Raw genomic sequence first — 18,794 nt, forward strand, 5'->3', positions numbered from 1 at the left:
ACAGTGAAGCTTCAATTTAGTAACTGTAAAGAAGAAGTGAAATAACATTGGAGATTATTCCAGTCAGAATGCTTTTGCATCCTGGAGATGCTTGCTGAAGACAGAGGTTCAAATAAGTCTAAATTTGCAACTGAAAGCTGAAAATGACAATTGAATTCTTAGTTACTTATGTTTTTAACACCTTATTAAGGTGATACTGACTAAACTACCTCCTGGATTGTTGAAATCGATTGACCAAGGAAAGTTTCTGTCAAGAGACAGGACTATGGTTTTGTAATGAAGAGAAAAATGTAAAAGAGCTAATAAACAAGAGACAGGACCTAATATATGGAATGTACCTCAGAACTGAAGGGACACAACTGGTATTGCAAACAATCCTTTAGCAATTTTGTACTTAGGTTGTTCTTTCCCCCTCTTTTTTTTCCGTCCTTCTGTAATAGACCTCTTACATTCATGTTCCTTTTGTCATTTCCAGTGTTTGGACCTGTCCTTTAGGAAGGAAGTTATAGAAGTATCCTTCTTTGAGATACATTGGAATTTAAGTCCTGTTTGAGCATCAGGTCAAGATAAACTCACACGTGTGTATTTATGGACTAAAGTCATGCTATGGTTGTAGAAGCTTCTGTGCTCAATGTACTGACTCTCATTCTGCAGCAATATCCTGGCTGTAGCAGCAAGGATGAATAGGCAGACCTGATTTCTCGTGTTTAAATGGAGCAAAACAAAGATTAGGACTTCTCTCAGCTATGAAGGGATCATGACTATTCCTGTCATAGGCATTTTGTAGGCTAGTTACCTGTTAGTAGCTCTTCTTGTACTGAATAGCAGTATTGTGGTTTCTAGGTTGATACCCTTGGATTCAGTGAAAGTCATTTGTGTTTTCATTATATGATTCATAGTTTGTATCCTTTTGATAGTATGTTGTACAGTTTATTTAGAAATAGTGATTGTTTTTATAATTTTACTCATTTCACTGAGGACTTAAAAAAATTTTGAAAACTTCATGCAATCGGACAATATTCCACTGGATATATAGCGGTTGGTATGTGGCAGATTTCATATGATCAAATAAAAATTTAAGTATTCTCTTTCATATATAGGCTTTATTGATACAGTTTTTCATTATTTTCACTTTTGGGGATTTGTTTGATTTAGCTGAACTAGTCTACTTCAGCACACATCTGGACATATGAAATTATATACTCATGAAATATTTCAAGTCTGGTGTCAACAAATCTCTCATACTTCTAAATTTATCTCTATTGTAAAGTCATAGCTTAGAAATAGTAAATGTGCTGTACTCAAGGGTTGTTAGAATTAAGGTTGGCGAGCTCATATATGGGATTTGTTTCTAACTTACTGTAGATTAGAAATGTGGCACAATTTTTAAAAAATATTTTTACCTAAAAGTTAGGAGACCTTCTTGTTCAGAATAAAAGTTCATTTTGTGTCTGAGAGACAAAAAGACCTTTTCCCTCAAAGAGCACAGTAGCTGGTTGCATTATGTTGCTTAAATTTGCAGGGTAGAGTGGGGAAGCAGAGTGAAAAAGGGGGTATCCATCTTGGGAAAAGAAAGAAGAAACAGGAGTGCAAAATTAAACCGTACGTTTCATGTGTGGAAATAGAAAATGCTTAATAAATATCTGCCTGATAGAACTTGGAAGATGGCTGTGAATTCAGGGATGAGTCAGCTACTGTGGGAATCATCAAGCAACACAATATAGCCCATAACAAGCTTACAGGAGCTCAGATATCTCTTTCCCCAGTAGGTGAAAGGAATGTGTAATCTTCCGTTTTTACTCTTACTTATATGGCATGTTTCTATACCAAGAAAATATTTCTTTTTTAAATTTCAAATTAAATTGAACAATTTGTGGCTGTTCTGAAAAGATTAATCCAACCAGATAAGCTCATTCAGTTGAAAAAACAAAGCTATACAACCATTTTTTTGCCTTCCTAAATTGTGAACTTCTTCCATATTTATGCTCAATTACTTGTCTATCCCATTTTTGCTGTGTCTAGACAATACAAATAAAAAAGTAAATTTACACCTTTTCAATCCAAGACACTGAAGGGGAAGATCCAGATTGTTCCACAAGAATCATCAAGAAACAGAACAGAATTATTTTGCTAACAATCTAAAGTAAATTTGATGACAAGAAAGCCTCTGGTTTAACTTTCTCACAAGTTATCTTTTCATGAAACATGATTCGTCTGATATTTGCCATGTAATTATTGCTTTAATAATCTTGATTTAATGCATTTCATTACTTTCCTGCACAGCGTGAGTTGTTGCTTCTTTTTGCATATACTGCCTTTAAATAATAAGTGAGGTGATAATGATATCATCAAAGACTCTCTGCAAGAGGAACATTATATTAGTTTTGTTATACTGAAGGAAGTTGTGTTCTGTGCATTCATTGATTGCTTGTGTATTTCTCAGGATGTGATTCAGTGGATGTTAACTTGCCCTGTGTTGAATTGGAAATCATCTTAGTCTCTGAATGGAGATCACATATAATAAATGAGAGTAGACTATTTCTAAATGTTCAGGAAACTTACAGGGATTTAACTTGTCTAGTTCTATATCTGAAAATAGTGTGTTGATAGATCTTCCACCTTTACTATATGTCATGATATTTTTGTTAACAGCTGTAGATTAATCAAATTTACAGTGCAGTCTCCTGTGATATTCCTTGTCAGATTGTTTTCCTCAGAAGATAATCTACACTGCAGCGTTTCTGTTTCTTTCCATGAGCAGTACAGGGAGCATCTGAGCATCTTTTCTGCCTCCCAGATTAGCTAAAATGTTCTTCATGCTTTCCTTCCCCCCTTTGCAGGGTTTCTACTCTATAGAGACCTTTTCCTGTATACAGAATTTTCTGTATACTGTATACGGAATTTTCCTTTTCAAATGTTCAGGTTGTTTGCTAGGTTTTTAAGCAGGCCATTTCGAGCTACTTGTGCCAAGAATGCTCCTCTTTAGAATAGAAAATCACTGTGGTAAGTAGCCTGTGACAAATACGTTATAGCTTCATTTTAATGGAGATTTTAAATTAGTCTGAAAAGATAAGAGATTTGGAGAGATATTGTTTCCCTTCCTTCCCTACCACCATAGGCCTCTTGTGAATCTGTGAAACCAGATTAACCCTGTTTGTGGCATCGTTTTTGTTACAAAACTCTTTGTGTTAGAAGTGGCCAGGTTTACTGATTAGAATTTTATGTTTGCAACTTAGTCAAACACACTTTTTAAAATATTTTTGTCTCATAACAGTGTTTTACAAATACTCCATTTCTCAAGACCTCTGGTCATAATTCACAGTATTGTGGCAAGACAATCCTGGGAGAAGACTGCTGGCTGGTCTTTAAGCTTTTGGGGTAACTCTCTTGCTGTAGTCTCTTTCAAGTAACTGTGGACATGAGAGCTCTTCCCTTTGTGCTTGCCTCTTTAGTTCCTTGTGGGGTGAGGTTTAGAAAGACAAAATTATGGAATTCTTATCCGGATTTGACCACTGTCAGCCAATTGATAAGATTAAACCTTGCTTTTTGAATCAGTACCAGGAGTGCAGTGCCTGTTGGGTCAGGAAGGACAGCACTGTGAGTTCATGGCCAGAAGGTTATTCCCTCATTCAACACTCCAAATTTCCCTACTTATCTTGCTAAGTTGCTAGTAGGCTTTTCAACTCTTGACTCCTGTAACAAACATTTAAAAGTGATCTAATGCTAAGTATTTATTAAAAAAAACATGTATTGGCCCAGTAGCTGAGCACTGTAAGGCACATTTTTGGTAGCTATTTTATCAAACTTGTCTTCCACAAGAGAGACAGCATTCAGGTTTGCTTGTTTGTTGAACAAGAAACAAGTCAAACAAGAAAACTTCTCTCATTAATTACTTTGCTTAACTGTTCTTGGTATACCTGAAAATGCCTCATAGTAGCCAAACAGCAGTAATCAAGCAATTATTTATTAGAAAACCTTGTTTTACACCTTACCAAAAAAAACCCCCAAAACTAAAAAACCCAACCAACCAAAAAAACTAAACACCAACAAGAAACCCCCCCACCAAACAAACAAACAAAAACCCCAAAAAACCCAACCAAACCACAAAAATAGTGTGCTTTTTTATGTAGCATATCTCTTCATGCTTCTGTGCCTGGTAATAATTTTGTTTTTCCTTTTCTTGAGAAATGAGATTGCTTCTTTTGGATTAGATTGTCAGCCTTGACTGTTTACTCTTTTGAATTTGTGATTTGGTGCTGTGAAGAAGGAATTTAGCAGCAATCTGTTAGTGTGCAATAAGAAATAAATGAAAGCTATATAATCACCCTTGGCTGTGAACTTAGACCAGCATGACATGGCTTATTGGTCTTGTTGAAGTTGTCCTTAATATTGACCTTTTTCTTTTGTATTGTTGTAGCAGCTAGGAAGCCTAATGAAAAAAATCAGGATCCTCTTGTGAGCACTATAGGACTGTTTTGTGAGTTACTGACTCAGAGCTCTGGGCAGAGCCCCACTTTGCTCTTCCTGGAGGACCTCAAGCATGAGAGCAGGAGGAGAAAAGAAGGGATATAAATCAGCATGGGGAGCAGAAGAGGTGGCTCTTAGAACCTTTGAGTGTGTAGAAGCATAGTCTTAATGAAAAACTGCAGTGATTTCTGTAATGCAGAAAGCTGAGAGGGTTGGCTAATTGGAAAGCACACCTGAGTTTGTTGGATTGGAAAGGAAGCTCAACACAGGTTTGTTTTAAATAGGAGGTAGAGGGGCTTTCTGGAGAGAGAGCAGTGATCGGGGCTCTTATGCTTGACTACTGGACTGCCTTGGAGGTTAGTGGTTTGTGTCTGGTGGGAGCAGTGTGAGGCAGTGGGAGGGCATATGTAGGGGAATAGGAACTAGTGAAAAATACTTGAGAACCACTGACTTGAAAAGATGTGATAAAAATGGAGCAAACAGAAGTTCACAGCTTGCTGGTTGCTTAGTCATTGTCAGCTGGAAGTGCTTTTTACCAGACTGGCAGGGAAAGGTTGCAAGAAAGCCTTGCTCTTAAATTCTATCAGTCAGAAGTTTTTTTTTTATTTTGTTTCTTTGTTTAGAATGCTGTTCTTTTTTCTTCTTTTTTTCCTGGCTTGAGGGCAGGTGGAAAAAGGTAATATTTGTCCACTTCAGTGTTGAAAATAGGATTGTTTGGCCTTCTATGTTTTAGTTTAGTCTTGTAATTTATCAGGCTCTCCTAATAAATAAGCAATGAACAGTGCTATATACAGTAACATCAAAGGGATGAGTCAGTGTGTGCTGTGTAGCCTGGAATAGTGGATCAAAGCCTTTGTAATGAAAATGAACAAGAGACAGTGAGGCGTGGACCTCAGCTATAAAGTGGAATGTGGTCAGAGGGAGAATACTCTTCCATGTTCTGTGATTGAAGTAACTTTTTTAAAAAGTTTCAAAAATGAATATCAAAACAAGGCTATTGTATCCTCACAAATGGGTAGAAAAAAAACATTGTCTTGAAAAATATGTGGAAGGATCAACAATAGAGTGTTTAAGAAAAATGTTTCATATCCCATAAATGTCAGTTTCAAAGAGTTTTGCTTTCACTCTATTTATTTTATTTATTGTACATAAATATAAATACATACTTTATATGTATTTATTTTGGAGGCAAATGATTAGCAGTAAAAATAAATTAAATTAGTGACAAACAAAGCACTATGGGCTGTCATCTGTTTGAATTTCTGTAAGGCCTTGGATGTGATCACCCACAATATCTGTCTCTAAATTGGAGAGAAATGAATTTGATGGGCAGATTTTTGGGTGGATGAGGTCTTGGTGAATGATCGCATCCAGAGGGTAGTGGTCAACAGCTCAGTGTCCCAATAGACATGGGTGACACAAGTGTCTATGTCTAATGGGTCCGTATGTACTCAAGGGTCCCATACTGGGAGTGGTGCTGTATGGACAAGGAGATTGAGTGCACCTTCAGCAAGTCTGCAGGCATCACCAAGCTGAGTGGTGCTTCACACCCAAAGGACAGGATACCATATAGATGGACCTGGACAAGCTCAGGGAATGGACCCATGGCAACCTCATGAAGTTCCAGTGTCAAGTGCTTGGTAACTCCCTTTATGAAGCTGCAGCACGAAGGGATTGAGAGCAGCCCTGCTGGGACTTTGTTTTGATGGATGAGGCCGGACATGACCTGGCAATGTGCTCTCACAGCTCGGATAGCCAATTGTATCCTGGGCTACTTCCAAAGCAGCATGGCCAGCAGGATGAGGGAGGGGATTCTATGCCTCTGCCCTGTGCTCATGAGAACTCATCTGGAACACTGCATCCATCTCTGGGGACCCCAGCACAGAGAGGACATTGACCTGTTGGAGTGGGCCCAGAGGAGGATCATGATGAAGATCAGAAGAGTGGAGCACCTCTCATATGAGGAAAGGCTGAAAGAGCTGTGGTTTTTCAGCCTGGAGAAGAGGAGGCTTCAGGGAAACGTTGCTGCTGCTTTGCAGCTTCGAGGGAGTCTGTAAGAAAAGTGGAGACAAACTTTTTAGTAGGGCCTGTTGCCATACAAAAAACGGGAATGATTTTCAACTAAAAAAAGGGTAGGTTTAGATTAGATAGAAGGAAGAAGATTTTTACAATAAATGTGTTAAAACGTTTGAACAGATTCCCCGGAGAGGTAATGGATGTCCCATTCCTAAAACATTTAAATTCAGGTGGAATGGGGCTTTGAGCAAGTTGAATCCGGTTGAAGATGTCTCTGCTCATTGCAAGGGGATTGGCATAGATGACCTTTAAAGATCCTTTCAAATGCAAAGTATTCTATGAAATTAAATAGCTTTCTGTTAATTTGAGAAAGGACATCATGCTGCTGCTGTCTGACTGGACATTACATTTATAAATCACAGAATCATAGAATGCTGAGGGGTTGGAATGGATTGTAAAGACCATCCAGTCCCAACCCTGCCTGCCATGGGCAGGGGCGCCTCCCATTAGACGAGGTTACTCAAAGCCTTATTCAAGCTGGCTTTGAACACCACCAGGGTAAAGAGTATTCATACTGAAGTTATTTTTTAGATGAGGTATTTGTGCTTTTATCTGTTTATATTAGAGAAAGTGTAGTGTGAAGGAGAGATATTACCTTTGATGCCTGCTTTTCTTTGCTATGTTCTGCTGTCTGAGGGCATGAGCTATAACTCTCTCGTAATGAATCATATATATTCTCTTCTCCTATCTTTTGAGTGATTATCCCAGTGGAAGTAAAAATGAGGCCTTGAAACTGATTGAGAAATGTCTGTTCATAAAAGTGCTTGATTTCTTTCTTTGAATTAATCTTTGAATATATCTTGACACATCTGAACTTTTTAACTCAAAGGAATGAATATTGCTTCTTTCCATTTATTTATATTTGAGATGACAAATACATTAACTTCCCATGATCATTGAGTAGCTGTCATCTATCATCTGCAAAATGAGTGGTACCCTCTCAATACAAATACAAAAGTTGTATTCCTTTCAGGAACATCTTAACATCTCCTTTACAGTATTTCCTTGCTCAGATGTTAATAAGTGAAGTCAGGTCCCAAGACATAGAGAGATCTTGCTTTTAAAGAGAGTCCAAATTGTTTGAAAATCTCTCTTGCCTTTGGAGACCAGAGTGAGACAATTAAATATTTGTGTCTTTGAAGAAAAAAAGAGGGAAAACCCCTGAGTTATTTTCCCTAGCTGCCTTGCTCAGAACAGGGGCTTAAGAGCAAGCTGAGTATTGCATGATTCAAAAAGAAATTAGATTCTGGTGTGGAAGTAGATGTCTGAGTGAAGAACTCTGCCGTTTGGTTCCCAGAATATGTTACAAATGTACCACAGGGCCCTGAAACAATCTTTTCCAATCTGATATATGCTATGTGTCAACCTTACCATTAAACCTTGTCTCTCCAGTAGGCACAGACAAGAGGTTATTTGCTATTAATTGATTGTTTGGCTTTTCCATGAAACATGGAAATATGGAAGTATCAAGAACATTTTGTGAAGTGATTAACAGTGACTCTCAGCCACTCTATCCTTTCTATCTGAAGAGGGTTGATAACAACCTTGTAATAAGGTTGGTAATAACCTTGTGATAATTCATGCTCTTATCAATTTGTTCAAATTAGCTTTTCCTTCTCTTGTAGTTGTCATCATTCAGTTACAGACCTGTTTCATCACCCAGAGCTCTCAGCAGACCATGGAATATTTTACTATGTTCAGAGGCCAGTACAAGATTGAGGGCTTGTTCTGTGATGCTTACTGAAACAATTTCTCTTGATCTTCTGTGGATCCAAAAACTTTGTCTAAAAATTCTGTCTGTACACTGAATTTTGCTTTTGTCTTTTGCAGAAGCCTAGTTGTGTGGCATGGCTTTGTTGTCCATTGAATTCTACCTGCAGTTTCTATTGTAATGCAGTTATGTGATGATGAATTACTGATTGGTATAAAGCATATAGGCAAAACCATCTGTATCTTTTCAGCAGTGTATTTTAATAGCAGGACTGGCAGGGGAAAGGATTAGGGTATAGCAGCAGTATACAGGAGACAGTCACGCTTTTCCTGTATGTAATAAATCTGTCTCATTGTATGCTTATGTGGACTAAACTGAAGTCTTCAGCTTTTTAGGTGTTAAGAGTAGCCTTCGACTACAAATGCCACTTCTCAGTGATTCTTTTCAGAGACACAGAGGGCTGCTGAGGTTAAACCTGTAAATGTCTTATCATGATCCAGTTCTCCAACTCTTGTATCTCCTTTTTATGAAGAATGATCTGAATGTCCATCCCTCACCTTGTCTTTCAAGTGCTTTTTGAAGTCATAACTTACAGATGTACTGTTCGTTTTGTTACTGAGAGGCTTGACCAGAGTGTTTGACATGGGGCAATGCCATGCTAGTGAGCTGTGTGGGCCTGTCCCTTCCTCACTGGCATGACCTGGGGAGGAATGGTGTCTGTTCCCATCAGTTTTCACCCGTATTCGTGCCCAGTGAACTGCCTGTGTTTGTCATCAGGTTGTTATTTCTAGCCCAAAGGAGAAGGCTAAGCAGGAGGATCTGAAGTGATGCTAGAATACCCCTTTCAGTCACAGCCACAACTAGGTCACCTGCAACCAGCCATAAAGAAGCATCCTCTTATGGCTGATGTCTGTGTCATTGCAAAGGATTTCTTCCTCTCACTGGAGAGCTGCAGCACATACCCTGTGCAGCAATGATGTGTCTGAGTAAGGGCTGCCTGTAGTTGCCTTGTTACCACCTCTGATCCTGGACTAGATGTTGGTATTTAACCACTTCAGTAAGACAATGGTTTGGAGGTAATTCATCTGCAGTATTTGTCTTCTAAGGACTACATAAAAGGCACTTTAATAAGATGGATGCACTTGTTTTTGTAAACAACCAAGAGTGCCCCTGCAGAGCATCAATCCTCACTTTTTTACTATCTGCTCATTTAGGAGTGGATGAATGAGTTGCAAGGAAGCAATGTAAATCCCTAGTGTCACATTATTGTCCTTTTTCTTCACGGAATCCAAGTTCTGTTGCACTCATGTAGACTCCAACTATTATGCACATTTGCCATTTGAAATGTGGGGTTTTTCAACAGTCTCGCAATTTCTTTTTATGAAGTCTTGCACTTCAGTATGATGGTTTCATTCTGTCAGATACCAGTATTGTTATGGTGTTTTTCTGCAGTTAAAGTTTTTATTTATTAGAGTGCCTGTGCATGTGACTCGGGATCTTGAAATGGTTTCACTGGTATTTATCAGCGTTCACTGTAGGCTGGATTTGCTTTGCTTTTATGGGGTGTCATAGCAGGTTTTCTCTGTGAAACTCACAGCAGCTGGAGTGATTTAGCAGGAGTTTTCTTCAACGTGCAATCTCTTGGGAAGGGCAAAACTTTGGATCTCAGGAAAAAACAAAATTTAAGGGGCAGTGTATCCACTCAGGATACTAAATTGACTAGATGTCTGGAAAGTTTTTATTACAGCAGTATGCAAAGTAGAATTTAATCACTTTGCATGAAGAGACAGGAAAGTTTGCTTTAAACCAAAATGGCAATTAAGAGATACAAACTTTATGAATGTACCAGCCCTGACTATACTCTGTTATTACATCTAATGGGTTTAAAATGACCTTAGTCATCTCACTGCTTCCTCAATTATTCTTTTCTTTTTTTAAATTTACAGTAATTACAGCTTGGCTGTGATCTACTTGTATTATTCTGCTCAGCTTTTAATATTATAAAATGAGCTGAAATGGTTTTTTTATTGACACAAACATAGCATTATAGAGTTTCACGAACAGATTTATGAACAGTTTATTTGTTTATACTTAAAAGCAAAGACCCAACCTGTAGCTTTAGGAAAGGGACAGACAGTGCACTAAATGTTATTTTAAGATATAAGAGCTTTAGTTTCACATATTAATAAGGATTCTGATTTTTCAGCATAGTAATGTACGATGCTTGCAATAGTAAGTTTGGATGATATGTTGGGTTGGGATATCACATATCTTATCTAGCCTTGCTGCCTTTTCTTTCTACTGACCTCTCAACCTATGGCAAAACAGGAACATGTGAATAAAAAGCAGTGGAGTCTTAAAATGCCGTCTTCAGGCTGAGTCAGTACTACCCACTCTGTACCACAGTCTGAAACTGGGGAAGTTCATTTTTGAAAGAAGTCAACTTCTTATACTAAGTATGATATTCTATGAGTTTGATAGGCAAAATGCAATTTCATTCTTCAGAATCCTGGATGTTTTTGCTAACTGTAGTTGTCCTTTGGTGGTGACAAATTTCTGCAGACCAGCATTTTAGTAATGTTGTTTCTGAGGTGAAAGGGAAATTCCTCATGTTGACGTTTATTGTACTCATTCCAATGGCATCATTTCTATTCTCCAGGAAGTTCTGGGCTTTTAAGAAGAATGGAAAACTTTCCATTCCAAGTAAAATTTTTTGCAGGAACTAAAATCCCCAAACATTTCTTTATAATTAAGTACTAATTTTAGAAAAGCTGTTAAAAATAAAAGTGCACTTGGAAACTTAGTGCAGTCTTTCAACTCCGCTGCAGCCCTTCATTCTAAGTCTGGAGAAAGGGGCACTTGTGAACTCCCTTGACGAGAACCTGAGGTGCTCAGTGGCGCTGGCTTCACAGCAGCCACTGTGGTAGAAGCATTGCAGTGGAAAACGTCTGAGCTCTCCAGAAGCCCCTTAGGAAAGCTGGTGAAACACCAGCCATAATTCTGTCAATATTTTGCTAGAAATTCCTCCAAACCAGTCATATTAACATGTCTGTGAGCTGTCATTTTTCCACTGCTTCCTATTGATCTGGAGCATTGTTTGGAGGTTCGTTATACCTGGCACACATTCTGGCCTTTCCATAGCTGTACTACTTCTGATCACCACCACTGTTCAAGAAAGAGCCTACAGCAAGTGTCAGGGAGGCCTTACCATCAGGTGTTGAAAGGCTTTCTTTGAGGAATTGACATTCTGTGTTTGATCTTGCAGGAATTCTTCAGTGGGTGAAACTGATAGATAACTTTGAGGCCGAGTACGAGTATGTCACCAATGAAGGAACAGTGTTCACTTTCAAGACAAACCGCCACTCTCCAAATTATCGGTTAATCAACATTGACTTCAGTGATCCGGACGAATCCAAATGGAAAGTTCTCGTCCCTGAACATGAAAAAGATGTTCTAGGTAAGAGTTCCTGTCAAGTTAAAGACATTAGGGTTCTGCTTTTTCCAAATTAATTCAGTAATTAGTCTGTTGAATGATCTTTTACCGACTTTCTTGCTTTTCTCCTGTGTTCAAATTTTGTTTAGGATTTGCAATTAAAAGACTTGCTGAGACACAAGTGATTCAGAATATCTCTTTTTCTCTCTCTCCAACGTCCTGTGTGGCCCGAGTGAAGTTGCTTCATCTGTCCTTGTTTTAATTCTGTGTTTGTAGGAAATGAGGGGAAAGTATTTTCCTGCTTCATGTCAGTGAAATAGATGTTTACTTGACAGTCAGGGATTATAACAAGAGGGACTTCGTAAGCAGAAGGAAGGGAAAGAGTAAATCTGGCAGTACTGCAGCATGCTTTGAACAGGCTTGGTCTGAATTTGAGACAGGATTTATTCTGTTCCTGGAAGAGGACTAAACAATATTTGAAAAAAAAGCCTTAGGAAGTGTAAGGGCATGGAATTACTCAAGTATAGAAGCAAGTTCAAAACATAAATCTTTGGTTTTGATATAATTAAAATAAAGGTGTATTTTTAATTCCGTTATTTTGCAGAAAGTTCTATGAAAGCTTAGAATTAGTTTCAGATAATACAGAAGAACCTCCTCTGAGCTGTTTTTTGACAGATGTCTAATGTACATTTATGTAGTTTCCTCTCAATACTGTACTCTTTCCTCACTGAGACAAACATATTTTACTACTATTTCAAAGTCATCTTAAGACTATTTTTGTCACTTAAAAAAAGTCTGTATTTCTGTCTGCAGTTCTCAATGTGTCCTGTGTGATTTCTGCCACAGCCTAGATGTCCCCAGTGTGACATAAATGTTGGTTCTGAACATACTCAGAACTGTAGTGATGTTGCAAATGATGGGGGTCTAGAATACTGAGCGAATTTTAGTGAATAGAAATGTAGCAAACTAGAGCTTGGTGAGGCACAATCTTTTCTTAAGATTGGGAACTGTTTGAATCAGGAGCAGCCTGCATCTTAAATGAAGTATGTTTCAAGTCCTATGCAGAGAATTAATAATAGATGTAAGTGAAAAATTGCTTCCAAGTCTTAATTTTGGTCATGTGGAAATTCACCAGCAGTGTTTTAAGCTATGCTTGAGTCACAAGGAACAGCAGTTTATAAAAGTGGGACTAAATTGAAGAATTGACTTCAACGAGGTGAGTGTATAAACAGAATGGGACAGAAACGTGTAACTGATATGAAATGTGGTTACCATGTGTGAATTTACCTGGAAAGCGGTCTAGGCAGCCAAAGGAGCTTTGACCAGTGGCTCTCTAAGCACTGATTATCTGTTCCTTTCCAGTAAGATAAATGCCAGATCTGGTCTTCCCTACACTGTGGTATTTAGGTCAACTCCATTTTGGTTTCATTCTAAAGGCAAAGTCATAATGAGTTCATGTTCACGCACAAGCAAAAAAAAAAAAATGCATATAACATTCATTTAATGGCTTATACATGATAGCCTTGACAGTACAGACTTAACAAGAACTGCACTAAAAAAAAATGAAAGCTCAGATGAATGAGTTTGCTGAGGACACTGGCCTTTAGACTGTAAACCCAACAGGCATTCAGCTCTAAACACTTGAAAGCAAACATAATCTGTCATATTAAACCATCAGGATGACTTTCAGGAATATGTTGTGTGTCATTAATCTTTTACTGTTGCTGAATGTGAAGCCAGAACAGGCAATCATATGTCTACTTCTCTCTTTAGCTTTTTGGAGCAGTATGTAAAGAAATTGGATTAAACTAATAAATGAAAGAGTCTCCATAAGAAGATGAGTTTTAAGTAGGTCTTAATAAATCTATAGTAGATCTTACAGTAAAGTAAATTTAAATTGTTCAGTTGCTTCTTTGTTACAGACACTTGCAGATTAGTGTTTTATCCTTAGCACCAAGATATGGGAGTTTTATCATGTTCAGGAAGTTCAAGCCCTGAATAAATAAAAAACCTCACTCCTTTCCTTCATGTAGCCAGCAAGAAAGCCAGTCTCCATGTTAGGCTTTTTTAATTGTTCCAAGTTTGTTAAGGAAGATGTAATTACAGCAATGACAGTTAATAATTCATTCTTAAAAACCTTTTAGTCAAGTGAATTTGATTTGTGTCATAAAGAGATGACAGTGTAATGAAGCTCCTGCAAAAGCTAAGACAGCAGTGATTCAAAGGGTAAATGGGTATTGCTAGTTGTCCAATTATTCTTATATGTGGGAGGGACTTTAAAAAGATGTAATTTAGCTGCATTAGTATTTCTTTATAAGCATTATAGTTAGTGATATTCCTAGGTCACAAATGTGTTTTATTGGGATATTATGGATCCTATGCTGGTGTGACCTGCCCAGAAGCCATAGCCTGCTCATTTCTGTGTCTTAAATTCAATTTGATTTCATAAAAGCTGCAGTTGCAGAAATAGATTTATTTACAAATACTAAATTCAGGATTGAGAATTAAGAATCTCTGCCAGTGTCCATCACTGGCATAAAGAGATGTTCCACAAAGTATCATGTATTCTTATAAAGGTGCTAGAGCTAATACAATCTAACCAAGAAGTAAACACACATGCCTACATGGTGGTATGAATGTCATTTGGTTTCCTCAACATATTCTTTAAGACAGACTTTTCTATTGGCTTTGACCCTTTCATTTTCAAGAACTGTTTATAAATGACATAATTTGGGAAATAAAGGGAAAATCAAGCATTTCCCTCAGTGAGGCTGTACATTTTACAACTGTCAGCAGGGATTTTACACAGAGATGAAGTAAATTTAGATCTCTACTCTGTGTGCTGAGGGGAAGGAATAAATGACAGCTATTTTAAAATGAAATTGAAGAGGGTGCCTCAGAGCATATTGTAGTATGATCTCATTTCCTTCCCTTTGGAGTTTGTTTATAAAGTGTTAGTTTTAATTTTCAGAGAGTCTGAAATAAAACCACAAGAGAGATTCACATCTGACATCGAACTTGTGCTTTAAATGACCACATAGCTGCAAGAAACATGCTGAATTGAAAGGCAGCTATGAAACCATAATTGCAGACTGACCAGACCTGCAGTTCTAAACCATAGTTCTAAGGCACAGGATAAACCTGCTGGGTTTAGAAGGTCAAATGATTCATTTTGAGAACTGTGACACCCCGCACTGCACCCAAAGTGCTCAGTACTGGTAGAGCAGGGCAACTGGAAAGCTGCAGTTAGCATCCAGCTCTTCCCTGGTGGCAATGAAAAGCAGAATAGATCTCCTGAGTAAGGAGAGCTGAGAATTAAGACATGTTCCTGAATGTGTTGTTGATGAGGAGAGGATCTTGAACAGTGCCTTGGCCATTTAACAAGCAGAAGCAAAGCTAGCAATGCTCCCTGTACCTTGTACGTGTCTGCACACCTGAACTCAGTGCATATAAAATGCTTCCCTTCCCTCAGCTACAATACGAGCTACAATCCAATCCAATACAAGCTACAATACAATACCAGTGGAAAACACTATTTTTCTTTATACCTTTAACCTGCTAATTAATTCATAAATGCTTAGGAGATGGGGAGGGGAGTTACTGCAGCTGAAATTTGTGTTTTGGCACTGGAGTGAAGCCAGAAGGGAAAGTCTGGAAGGAGAACCAAATCCTTGACTTGTTGAAATGGGATGAAGCTTTCCCATTAACTTCAACATGGCAGGCTGCCACTGAGGATGGGGTCTCAGTGAGAAGATATATGCTGTATATTGTGAAGGCTTGTCAACATTTACTTACACGTTTCAGTTTCATGTTTTCATGTTTTATTCTGTAAATTGCTCGTGCTTTACCTGCAGGTCTACTCATAAGTAGCCTCGAGTGATGGTTGCAGGTACATGCTAGTTGAGATCAGCATTGGTACCTGTTAATCTGCAGAGACACTGAAGTTTATGGTCACTGTGATGACCAAAAAAAACCCACCATGATCTTCCAGGTCTGTCTCGCAGCTGCAGCTTTGGCTGTCCATTGAAATACATTAATTATTCTCACTCAACAATACATGCATTGAGTGGATGCATAAGCACAGCAAACATCAAGCAGCTCAGCAATTCCTGCTGAAGCTGTGTGGCTGCTTGGCTCTTCTAGCATGGTGTGTTCTCCATCAGCATTTCAGCCTGCATCTGTCAAAGCATGTTTGTACATTTGAACACTCAATATGCTGTAGTTTCTGCTGCACAAAGGAAAGGTCAAAACTGTTTTACATCATTAAGGTTAGTGGCGCAGATGTTTAGTGTGAGGATTCGACCCTTTTTTTCCCTAAAACTATTTCAAAAAGTTGCTCATAGCAACATTGAAAGTGCCAAGTTAGTGGCTTTGTGACTAATGACAGCTGTCAAAATAAAAAATGAGTTTTTGGAAAGTAGCCGTATATGAATTTCTGGAAGGTTGAACTAGAAATTCTAGACACGGTTGAGCTTGGTTTCTAGGCCTTGTTAAGAAGTGTATCTCCTCTAGCCCAAATTTAGCTGTTGAAGAATTGTGTATAACCTACTGTAGTCAGCAAAGTGGTCACTGTACTCTTTAGAGAGAGCTGGCCAGCACCAAGCATAATTCTTCACACCTGCTTTCAGTACTTAGGACTCCCTCCAAGTGTGTTCATCTCTCTCTGATGCCTGAAGCAAGATGCTCAGGTTGGAGGCAACCTGTTAGTGTTTACTTTGTTTATAGTAATATAAATCCTGTGCCTGATGGATATTGGAAGTAGGTTGGTAAATTTAGCTGTAACCAGGAGAGTAACTGCTCTGTTCATTAGTATTAACTGAAAATAAATTGATCTATACACTGGAGAGGTTTCAATAGTTAGCTTTTTAAAAAACACCTCTTGTGTGAGTGAAACTGCTCAGCAAGCAATTCACAGTATCCCAGAATGGGGTATCCAAAATAAATGGTTCAGCTGCACTCTAAAGGTGCTTATTTCTTCTCCCCTATAAAGGGTGTCTATGAAGGGTGCCTATAGCAATGGTGTCAGGCTTAGACAGGAGATTTGAAATCACAGTCTTAGAAGTTTCTAGGAAATACAGAGGCATGCAGGATGCATCCTGCAGTGCACGAGCAAAACCAAAATGTTGGCTGCTAATGCAGCACACCCAGCAGTATCTGTGATTCTCAGTGCTGAGCATGGGAATAACAGAGACTGATCTTAAAGCTTGCAGTCAAAAAATAGCTCTTTTTAATAATCAGCATTGTTTTAGCTTGCCATGTGTATAAGTGATGGTACTTGGTACTTCTTCTGGTCTTTCAAGTTTGCTTCAATGTTTTGCTCCCTTCTGATTTTTGCGTTTCTTTGTAGCTGCCATTACTGTAAGTTTTGGAGGCAGTTAGCAATGCACCAAAACCAGTTATAATACAGGTACTGTACACAGAAGCGGTGTTCCTAAATCTCATGGAATGTTTTAAAAACATTTTTCATTGACTTCTCATCTGTTTTCTTCACCTGAGAGCATCTAATTTGTAAACCAAAGAGGTGATGGAGAGTTGATATTTCTGCTTCCTAGGCAGGTTCCTTAGTAGCAGAAATCCCCACATAAGCCAGCAGCCTTACTCCTGAGCAATTGAATCTTTTTAATAAAAAGAGTAATACCTCTTAATAAATATGTAAATCAAAGTAATAATGTACATCATGCAGAGGGAATAATTCTGCATGCAAAAAAAGTGTGTTACTGTCGGGTTGCTTCTTAATTCATATTTTATGTTAGTAAACCACGTAAAAATGTTGGAAAATTTGTGCAGTGACAATGTAAAAAATATTTTAAATTACTACATATTCTCCTTGTGTATACGGCCAAGAATGATTTTGTATTTCAAAAAATGTAATTGAATAGAACTATCAACTTATAGCATTTATTATGTTCTCCACCCTCACTTAAGAAATTTTAGCCACCCTAGAGCTAAAATTGCCCATCAATTACTAATTTATAAACAGTGTTATGTTATGCTGTGCCTTATTATTTCAGGTCATGGCTGAAATTTCAGTTAGTGTTCTCTGGGGCTTTGGTTAGAAAATTCCCATATTTACACCAGGAACTCATAAGGGAGTTGGAAAGTTCGAGGGTAAAAAAAGATGAATGGTGGTGTTTGGGAAGAGGGGAGTAGTAAGGCTTTATTTAGGTGTTTATGAAACGTTACTTCATATGTCTAGAAAGACAAATATTACATTTCACTGGTCCTTCAGAAACAAGCTAAAGGACTTGAACGTTTTTGAGCTCTAAGGGGTCATGACAGACCTGAACTCTATGTGAAAGTGTATAGGATGCTTCCAGAATAACAAGTTTTGACCTTCAGTTCAAAAAAACTTGTTACCCTTAGTGGAAGGGGCACATCATACAACTCAGAACTTTTATTCTGGAACCTGAATATGCAAAGATGCATTTATAAGACTCTTCTTTACAACTCTGAATTCAAATTATTTGGTTTTATAGGACTTTGAGGAAACTGGAAAGAGCTGTTAAGATGTGAATAACATTAAATGGCATAAAACTGAAATTCTGTCAATTTTTATATACTTATGTCTGATATTTTTTCCTCCAATGTTGTCACATTAAACTCTCCATCTCACAGTGCTACTTTGGCATTATAGGGTACCCCGTCAGTCCTAACTCAGATTTCTTGCTCATTTGCTTCCATCTCCTCATTCTTTGCTTCCAGCAGATAAAAAAAAAAAAAACGATTTTCCAACACTGGTACTTTTCCCATGATTTAGATTTCCAGTCTTGAGTTGTCAGAGAAGTTGTGTGTATGTAGTTGAAAGAAAATAAGAATCACCACCTCACCTAGTCTTACAAAAAAATGAAAATGTCCCACATTACCTCCTTCAGGATACTTTCTTTAATTTTTAACTTTGCTTGTATTTTGTCTTGCTTGTATTCAATTTGTGAATTAATGAAAAGTTAAAATACTTTTATTGCAAAGTAATTTCTTAAATTACAGAAATACTGAGAAAGATTAAGATGTTTTAATCTCTCTGCTGTCTATAAGAATAAATAAATGGACTTGTCACTAGAGATCTAAAGCCAATGGCACAGGAGAAAATATGTTACATGATATATCCTG

General features: G+C 37.9%; 1 protein-coding gene across 1 annotated transcript in view; it reads left to right on the forward strand.

The window, feature by feature from the left end:
- PREP (prolyl endopeptidase) overlaps nt 1-18,794 on the forward strand; it is an 86,272-nt gene that overhangs the window by 27,541 nt on the left and 39,937 nt on the right. The window contains exon 8 of the mRNA XM_014880414.2: nt 11,520-11,711. Coding sequence (XP_014735900.1) covers nt 11,520-11,711 — 192 coding nt within the window. The remainder of the gene's footprint in view (nt 1-11,519; nt 11,712-18,794) is intronic.

The sequence above is a fragment of the Sturnus vulgaris genome, chromosome 3 (genome assembly GCF_052056855.1).
Source record: "Sturnus vulgaris isolate bStuVul1 chromosome 3, bStuVul1.hap1, whole genome shotgun sequence".
Lineage (NCBI taxonomy): Eukaryota > Metazoa > Chordata > Aves > Passeriformes > Sturnidae > Sturnus > Sturnus vulgaris.